This window comes from Bos grunniens, chromosome 3 (genome assembly GCF_055505025.1).
Source record: "Bos grunniens cultivar Pamir isolate PY7600 chromosome 3, Bosgru_T2T1.0, whole genome shotgun sequence".
Classification (NCBI taxonomy): domain Eukaryota; kingdom Metazoa; phylum Chordata; class Mammalia; order Artiodactyla; family Bovidae; genus Bos; species Bos grunniens.
The window spans coordinates 110,706,300-110,716,670 of record NC_141167.1 but is presented as its reverse complement, the minus strand read 5'-3'; the positions used below and the strand labels follow the sequence as shown (position 1 = coordinate 110,716,670).

General features: G+C 37.9%; 1 protein-coding gene across 1 annotated transcript; it reads left to right on the top strand.

Annotated features, from left to right (window-relative positions):
* The first annotated feature begins 729 nt into the window (after positions 1-729).
* LOC147376791 (olfactory receptor 10X1-like) lies at positions 730-1,677 on the top strand. Its single transcript, XM_086394082.1, has one exon. The coding sequence runs from the start codon at positions 730-732 to the stop codon at positions 1,675-1,677; it is 948 nt and encodes a 315-aa protein (XP_086250208.1).
* Positions 1,678-10,371: the final 8,694 nt, after the last annotated feature.

The window sequence follows — 10,371 nt, the reverse complement described above, 5'->3', positions numbered from 1 at the left end:
TTTTGCATATGCTGAGCTTTACATTGAAGAAATGAAGAAAATGTCTCTTGCCACTTGATCTATAGTTGCATAAAATGTCTGCTTAGTAACATCATCCACAAACTATTTAAGCAAAATTTATCCTAAGGGTCCTTTAGAAGAGAGGAAAGGGAGCTTGCTATTTCTTTTCCTTTAGTATTTCAGGACCTAATTGTCTTTTTCAAGAAGAGGTAATGACTTTGATCTTCTGTTGTAAGTATAAGCCGTTGTTTAAATACAGTCCCCAAATTCCAAACAACTATCAAACTTTACTTATTAGCTGCTTACAGACAATATTATAAGTAGAAGTTGCTATGTCAGATCCTGATTCTGTCAATTAACTACTTGGTAATTTTTTCATGGCTTAGAATCAGATCCAAATGTAACTCACCTTATGCATGTGAATTTCCTTCATCTGGACAGCAATTAGAGTATTTTTTGTTCTTTTTTTACTATCAGCCATTAAACTCCTTTAAAAAATATGGCAGAAAAAGTCACAATAAGTAATTAGTAACGGTGGCTTAATAAAGAAGAAACACATGAAAGGACAATTAAGAAAAGTATTACCTACATACACATCTTGTTTTGCCAAATAAAATATAAAATCAATTGGTAACTGCAAATTTGATCGTCTGTTTTATTCACACCAAAACTGCAGAGAATAATGGAAATTTGAATTTTTTGTTTCCTTGGATTTCAGAACTTCACATGATGAAGATCAACCAGACAGTCCTGAAAGAGTTCATCCTTGTTGGCTTTTCTGTTTACCCACATGCACAGACATTTCTCTTTGTGGTTTTCTTTTGCCTCTACCTTCCCACCCTCACAGGTAATCTGGCCATCATGGGTCTAACTTGGGTGGACAGACGTCTCCACACACCCATGTACCTCTTCCTTAGTGCACTCTCTTTCTCTGAGACCTGCTACACACTGACCATTATCCCCAAGATGCTCTCAGATCTCCTGGCCAAGGACAGAAGCATTTCATCCATAGGTTGTGGCTTGCAAATGTGTTTCTTCTTGGGACTTGGTGGCACTAATTGTGCCATTCTTACTTGGATGGGATATGATCGCTTCTTGGCCATCTGCAACCCTCTCAGATATCCTTTGCTTATGACCAACATGGTGTGTGGAAAATGTGTGGCCTCTGCTTGGATTGCAGGCTTCTTTGTCTCTGTGATAGAGACTGCATTGATATTCAGGGGCTCTTTCTGCAACCCCAACCTTGTCAAACACTTCTTTTGTCATATGAGGGCTGTTGTGAGGCTGTCCTGTTTAGACAGTGACCTCACAGAATTCACTGTAACAGTGATGTCAGTGTCAGGTTTGATGGGCACCTTCCTTGTCATCATCCTCACTTATGTGTTCATTCTTTCCACTGTCCTCAAAATCCCTTCGGCTGAGGGCAAGCAGAAGGCCTTTTCTACCTGTGCCTCCCACCTCACAGTGGTCATCATCCACTTTGGTTTTGCATCTATTGTGTATCTGAAGCCAGAAGCATCAGGGGGAGATGACACAGTGATCGCAGTTCCCTACACTGTCGTCACCCCTTTCCTCAGCCCTCTCATTTTCAGCCTCAGGAATAAGGACATGAAGAATGCTTTCAGAAAGATACTTAGAAATTTCTTGAATAATCTTGTACTATCACTGCATAACTGAGTGTTCACAGATGTCAGGAAACATCTACCCTGAAATATCTGGAGAAGCCTTTTCCCAGAGGTTGACATATGGGGATCAAGTGTCTGAGACTTGGACCCGATCCATGACAGGCATTTAGTTAGGATGTTAAGGAAGTTTTCCAACTACTTCCACTATTTGTCTCTGCATATTCTATGCTACTGCCAATCGTCCACTAGATGGGTTTTGTGCCTTTGATAAAGTAAGAAAAGCAAGATGGAAGAAGAAGCAACAACACCTATGACTACTATACTAAAAGATGATTTTAAATTCCTAGGGATGTAAATATTCAAAAAAAATTCTAGGTAATGTTGTGAGGGACTATGTGGTACTGCTAAGGGGAGATAATTATTTCCTATAAGAGATACACTATAGAAATCACAGTCAAGTATTTTTCAATATGTTTCTAGATATAGATAGATAGATTAGATATATAATTAAGACTCATGCCATACTATTTAAAAATTTTAATGCACTGTATTCAGTGGTGTCCTTCCAATGACTGCTAAATGCTAGCTTCTGATTAAATGGGGTATTTTGGGAAGCTGATTCAAATCAGTAAACAGGACGGTAGAGCCTACATGTTCTGTGACTAAGGGAATCCTTGGATAAGGACTGCAAATAGCCCCCTTTTCTTTAATATGAAAGCAATAAGAGCTAACTTTGAATACAATTTTACAGTATTGAGTGCTTTAACAATAAAAGGTGTTTTGTAATAATTTTGGCACACACATAGTGAGTAATGAAGGAAACATAGCATCGGCTCTATATATTACCCTAAAAAATTAAGAAATAACTATAAAGGTTAAATATCACAAATATGTAGCAACTAATCTTACTGATAATTCCAACATAAAACCTAGAGACTTTTCTGAATCTTTTGCTTAGTTCTGTTGACACTATGTCCTCTCATGAAGGACATAAATACTGTATTATGGGTTTGTATACTCATTGGACTGCAGCCATGAACTTAAAAGACGCTTACTCCTTGGAAGGAAAGTTATGACCAACCTAGATAGCATATTTAAAAGCAGATACATTACTTTGCCAACAAAGGTCCGTCTAGTCAAGGCTATGGTTTTTCCAGTGGTCATGTATGGATGTGAGAGTTGGACTGTGAAGAAGACTAAGTGCCGAGGAATTGATGCTTTTGAACTGTGGTGTTGGAGAAGACTCTTGAGAGTCCCTTGGACGGCAAGGAGATCCAACCAGTCCATTCTGAAGGAGATCAGCCCTGGGTGTTCTTTGGAAGGAATGATGCTAAAGCTGAAAATCCAGTGCTTTGGCCACCTCATGGGAAGAGTTGACTCATTGGAAAAGACTCTGATGCTGGGAGGGATTGGGGGCAGGAGGAGAAAGGGACAACAGAGGATGAGATGATTGGATGGCATCACCGACTTGATGGATGTGAGTTTGAGTGAACTCCGGGAGTTGGTGATGGATAGGGAGGCCTGGCGTGCTGCAATTCATGGGGTCGTAAAGAGTCGGACACGACTGAGTGACTGAACTGAACTGAACTGATATATAAATAAAATGTATTAAAACTCTTCTGCTCATTTTCGAATCATGTTGCTTGCTTTTTTGATATTAAGTTGTATGGGCTGTTTACTTATTTGGATAGTAACTCCTTATCATATTATTTGCAAATATTTTCTTCCATTCAGTAAGCCATTTTCTCCTTTTTTAAATGATTTCTTTTGATATGCTTTTAAGTTTGATTAGTTCTCATTTGCTTAAGTTTTATCATTTTGCTTCAGGAGCAAAATCCCTCCCCCCACCCTACTCCCCCCCCCAAAAAAAAGATATGGTTTATGTCAAAGAGTGCTCTTTTTCTCTTCTTGCAGTTTTATGGCTTCTAGTTTTACATTTAGGTCCCTAATTCTTTTTGAGTTTATTTTTGTAGTAATTAGTGTTAGTAATGTCCTAATTTCATTCCTTTACATGTAGATATTCGGTTCTCCAAAGAGGAAAGGATACACAGTTAGTCCATAGGCAAATGAAAAGATGCTCAATATCTCTAATCATCAGGGAAATATAAATCAAAACCATGCAGAAAAAAAAAAATTAAAAAAATCATGCAGAGACATCACCACACATCTGTCAGAATGGCTATATTCAAAAAGAACACAAATAACAAATGTTGGCAAGGATATAGAGAATGGGAATTCTTTTACACTGTTGTTGGGAATGTAAATTGGTGCAGGCAGTGTGGAAAAGAGTATGGAAGTTTCTCAAAAAACTAAAAATAAAGCTGTCACATGGCCCAGTGATTCCACTTTTGGGTATATGTCTGAAAAAAAAGACACACTAATTAAAAAGATACATGCACTCCAATGTTCATAGTCACCTTATTTACAGTTGTCAAGATTGGAAGCAACTTTTACGTCCATCAACATGTTGGGATAAAGAGATGTGGTGTATAAATATACAATTGAGTACTACTAAGTCATAAAAAAGGTTGAAATTTTGCCACTTGCAAAAGCATGGCTGGATTTACTGGGTGTAATTGGAGAAGGCAATGGCACCCCACTCCAGTACTCTTGCCTGGAAAATCCCATGGACAGAGGAGCCTGGTAGGCTGCAGACCATGGGGTCCTGAAAAGTCGGACAGGACTGAGAGACTTCACTTTCACTTTTCCCTTTCATGCATTGGAGAAGGAAATGGCAATCCACTCCAGTGTTCTTGCCTGGAGTATCCCAGGGACGGGGGAGCCTGGTGAGCTTCCGTCTATGGGGTCGCACAGAGTCGGACACGACTGAAGCGACTTAGCAGCAGCAGCAGCATGTACGTTAATGGGTAAACTCCGGGAGTTGGTGGTGGACGGGGAGGCCTGGCGTGCTGCGATTCATGGGGTCACAGAGAGTCAAGACATGACTTAATGACTGAACTGAACTGAACTGATGTATGCTAAATGAAATAGGTCTGAGAAAGAAAAACACTGCCTTGTATGTATAACCTAAAAAATACAACAAGCTAATGAATATAACAAAAACGAAACAGATTCAGCAATATAAAGAACAAATTCGTGGTTACCAGTAGGAAGAGAAGGCAATGGCAACCCACTCCAGTACTCTTGCCTGGAAAATCCCATGGACGGAGGAGCCTGGCGGGCTGCAGTCCATGGTGTCGCTAAGAGTCGGACACGACTGAGCGACTTCACTTTCACTTTTCACTTTCATGCATTGGGGAAGGAAATGGCAACCCACTCCAGTGTTCTTGCCTGGAGAATCCCAGGGACGGGGGAGCCTGGTGGGCTGCCGTCTATGGGGTTGCACAGAGTTGGACACTACTGAAGCGACTTAGCAGCAGCAGCAGCAGTATTAGGAAGAGAGAGGGGCAGGGGGCAATGTAACTGTACCAACTACATAATGTTGTACATCAACCTTACTTCAATAAAAGGAAAAAGAGAAAAAATGTATGTAGTAAATCTTAACAAAATCTTGGATAATTGCTTTACATTGAAAAAATTTAAAATATTTGATGTTCATAGAAAATATATGTCATAAAATTACAATGGTTTATGATGATTTTTAAAATGAAATATTATGTTCAGTGTTTTGGTGAGACACAGGGATCTCTTTATATAACTATAATATTAATACTTATTTCCATTTTTATGGTATACATATGTTAAATACAAAGTTAGATGTTACAGCTTCTAAAACATGACATATATGATTTGAGACAACCCCATTATATCCTCAATAGTGTCTTACCTATGAGTTGATATTTTTCATTAAAAAAAACTTTTAATATGCATTATTAAAACCCTACAAACAAATGAAATAACAAGAAATGAACCCAAACAAAAATACGTATAAATAAAAACCTAGAACAGAGCAGTGATTATCAGAGGAGAAGCAGTGGGGAGGTAGGCAAATGGGTAAAGGGGATCAATTACATGGTGACAGATGGAAAGTACAATTTTGTAGTTAACCCATTGTGCTGTACACAAGAGTAGACATATAATGTTGTGCACATGACATTTATATAATGCTATAAACTAACGTTTCTTCATTGCTGTTGTTCATTGTTGTTCAGTCGCTCAGTCATGTCCAGCTCTTTGTGACCCCATGTTCTGCCAGCACACCAGGCTTCCCTGTCCTTTACCATCTCCTGGAGCTTGGTGAAACTCATGTCCATTGAATCAGTGATGCCATTCAATCATCTCGTCCTTTTTTGTCCCCTTCTCCTGCGCCTAATCTTGCCCAGCACCAGTATCTTTTCTAATGAGTCGGCCCTTCACATCAGCTGGCCAAAATATTGGTGCTTCAGCTTCAGCATCAGTCCTTCCAATGAATATTCAGGGTTGATTTCCTTTAGGATTGACTGGTTTGATTTCCTTGCAGTCTAAGGGACTCTCAAGAGTCTTCTCCAACACCACAATTCAAAAGCATCAATTCTTCATTGCTTAGCCTTCTTTATGGTCCAACTCTCACATTCATACATGATGGGAAAACCATAGCTTTGACCAGATGGACCTTTGTTGGCAAAGTAATGTCTCTGCTTTTTAATAGGCAGTCTAGATTGATCATAGCTTTTCTTTCAAGGAGCAAGCATCTTTTAATTTCATGGCTGTGGTCATTATTTGCAGTGATTTTGGAGCCCAAGAAAATACAGTCTGTCTCTGTTTCGGTTGTTTCTCCATGTATTTGCCATGAACTGATAGGACCAGATACCATGATCTTGGTTTTTTAATGCTGAGTTTTAAGCCAGCTTTTTTACTCTCCTCTTTCACTTTCATCAAGAGGCTTTTTAGTTCTTTTTCACTTTCTACCATTATGGTGGTGTCATCTGCATATCTGAGGTTATTGATATTTCTCCCTGCAATCTTGATTCCAGCTTGTGCATCATCCAGTTTGGCATTTCACATAATGTACTCTTCATATAGGTTAAATAAGCAGGGTGACAATATACAGCCTTGACTTACTTCTTTCCCAATTTGCAAACAGTCCATTGTCCCATTGTGGTTCTAACTCTTGCTTCTTGACTTACATACAGGTTCCTTAAGAGGCAGGTAAGGTGGTTGGGTATTCCCATCTCTGTAAGAATTTTCCACAGTTTGTCATGATCCACACAGTCAAAGGCTTTACAGTCATCAATGAAGCAGAAGTAGATTTTTTTTTTTTTAATTCTCTTGCTTTTTTTATTACCCAGTGGATGCTGGCAATTTGATCTCCGGTTCACCTGCCTTTTCTAAATCCAACTTGAACAAATGGAAATTCTTGGTTCATGTACTGTTGAAGCCTATCTTGGAGAATTTTGAGCATTACTTTGCCTAGTGTGTAAGATGAGTGCAATCTGAACACTTTTTGTCATTGCTGTTCTTTGGGATTTGAATGAAAACTGACCTTTTCCAGTCCTGTGGCCACTGTTGAGTTTTCCAAATTTGCTGCCATATTGAGTGCAACACTTTAACACCATTATCTTTTAGGATTTGAAATAGCTCAGCTGGAATTCCATCATCTCCCCTAGCTTTGTTCATAGTGATGCTTCCTAAGGCCCACTTTAATATCCTCTGAAGTGGCTCATAAAACTTGGCTTAGTTTACCTGATCTTACCATCCCACAGGGATCCTTTTCTACTATAAGAAAAGAAGTAAATGAACCTTACATGAGCTTGTAGAAAAATTGCAAAATGCCATTGATCAGTGGATTGAAATTTTGGAGGCTCAGAATGTATTAACATTACAATTAGCTTATGAAAATTCAAATGAAGATTGTGAAGGAGTCTTGCAGCCCATTTGTAATTTGCCAACAACTAATATAGCAGAAATGATAAAAGCCTGTCAAAATACAGGAACTGAATTTCATAAAGCTGCTATGCTAGCCACTGCATTAATGCCTCAAAACTGTTTTAACTGTGGCAAATCTGGAGATATGTTAAAAAAAACCTGCCATCTGGTTAAAAGAAACCTTCTCAAAATGTCCTTGCTGCAATAAAGGTATCCATTTGGCTAATCAATGTCCCTTATTATCGAATTCCAAATTCGATAATAAGGGACAGCCTCTGTCAGGAAACTACCAGTGGGGTCAAACCCAAGCCCCGTGTCAGGAACAGGGAACAAACAAAATACAGACTTGGAACGTGAATGCCCCAGAATGGAACCCCAACAATCACTTTCTGAACACCAAGACAGCTTAAAATGAAAAGTAGTCTCAGATTTAAACACTGCCCCAACCAGCTGTGCAGGATTGGACCTTGTTATTACTGAAAGTTGTACTTTTGGTATTAGCGATGAAGTTAAACATATTCCTATGGAAGTTTATAGCCCTTTACCTAAAGGTATAGTTAGAATTATTTTACATGACTCAATCATAACTATGAAAGGTATTCATATTATACTAGGGGTAATTGATTCTGATTACACAGGCAATAAATAAAATTATGGCTCCCTCACATACTTATCAGACAGTAGAGAAAGGGACAAAACTTGCACAATTATTACTCTTGCCTTATTTTGTGCACCAGCAGATATAGGAAAGGAGGTTTTGAATCTATGAATGCAACTTACCGGACTATGCTAATTGACTCTAACTGCCCCACATTAACTCTAAAAATTCAAGACCTTTCTTTCAAGGGTTTAATAAACACAGGAGCTGATATAACTATCGTCACAAAACAAGAATGGCCCTCTGACTGGTCTTTAGAAAAGGCCCATGGACAAATGTTAGATGTTGGGGGATTCCAAGAAGCTTATCAAAACGCCTTTCCAAAAATCTGTACAGATTCAGAAGGGCATGTAGCTATTATCTGTCCTTATGTCATGAATACTCCAACTTTATGGGGATGAGATATATTTCAACAATATCAATTAAGACTACAAACAAATTTATCCTAGGGACCATTGCAATTATACAACCATTACAAATTATCTATGACTGATGCCCTGCCCCCATCTGGATAGAGCAGAAAAAATTGAGCATATACAAGAATTGGTTAAGAACTATTAGATGCAGAGCATATAAAACATTTCACAAGCCTGTGGAATACTCCCATCTTTATTATCCCCCAAAATTAAGAAAATGGTGTTTAATTCATGATTTAATAGCAATTAATGCTTGGATGCAACAGATGGGTTTATTACAATCAGGTATTCCAAACCCCTCTCTAATTCCAGATGATCACACTATACTAACTATAAATCTTAAGGATTGCTGTTTTACCATACCCTTACATCCTGAAGATAAACAGAGATTTGCACTTTCAGTTTCTAATATAAATAATCATCATCTTTACAATGATATCAATAGAAATATTTACCTCAAGGTATGATGAATAGCCCCACCATGTGTCAAAGATTTGTAGATCTAACTGTGCAACCGTTATGACAATTTCCCAATGTCTGTATTTATCATTATATGGATGACATTCTTTTATCTCACTCTTCTCCACAAAAATTAACAGAAATTCTCTCTTCATTACAGACATATTTGAATTCACAGGGGTTGATAATAGCTCTAGAGAAAACCAATAAATACTCCTGTGGAAATATCTTGACTTTCAAATTTTACAAAAATTACTCCTTTTTGTAAAAGGAATAATTACTCCTTTACAAGTTCCTTTCAAGGTTCTAGAACCATTAACACTTCATTCTTTACAGCAATTCTTGGGTCATTTAAATTGGATATGACCTAGCTTAGGCATCCCAACATGTGCAATACTTCTTTTCAATTATTACTGAGAAATGAAGACCCTACCTGTCACCACTGTTTTTCTCCTTAATATTATGCTTTATTACAACAATCAGCACTGCATATGTTAAACATTTCCTTGACAGGTGTTCCTTCACTTCCTTTTTCACTGATTCTTCTTTTTACATAACATACTCCTACGGCAATAATTGCCCTACATACCTAAAGAGATAAAAATCATTGAATAGCTACATTATCCTAATCAATCAAAATATGCTGCTCTTCCCTATCTGCCGGTGAGACTACATTTACTACAGCAAGGATGCTTAGGTCTCTGTTGTCTTATTGACTCAGATCCACAAACAATTTATATGGAATTACCTAAGGAAAATGTAGAATCATATCAAACTAATGAACAATTTCAAATTGCCGTATCAGATTTTACAGGGAAATGTATTTACAACTTGCGGACGGATAAAAGAATTTCTATTTTACAATTAGTGCGCTTTTCTTTACATCGTATTATCTCTAAACATTCTATTTCTAATGTGCTTAACCTCTATACAGATGACAATCAAACTTGAGGAATAGTAACCTGGAAGGAAACCTCAGGATGGAACTTTTTCTTTTACCAGCTCCCAAGCTTCCCCACAGCTTCTGAATTAGCTGCTGTCTTGCTTGCTTTACAAACCTTCTCACAAATTTCCTTTAATCTCTTAACAGATTTCTTTTGTGTTGTTAATATCATCCAACAATTGCCCAATTCTATTTTAAATACCTCAACAGATAAACCATTGCTTTCCCTCTTTGTTTCTATTCAAACTCATTTAACTAAATGACAGCATCCTTTTTTATAGCTCATATTCAAGGACACACACAATAACCTGGAGCTCATTCGCTTTTGGGAATCAACAAGCTGACTTATCTGTTTGCCTTATAGGATCATTGTTTCAGTTCAGTTCAGTCGCTCAGTCACGTCAGACTCTTTGTGACCCCATGTGTTCTCTACTGCCACATGGAAAGATCCTGAAATTCCTGTTT

Coding starts and splice junctions, on each gene's coding strand:
- LOC147376791 (XM_086394082.1), top strand. CDS start 730: ATGAAGATCAACCAGACAGTCCTGAAAGAGTTCATCCTTGTTGGCTTT.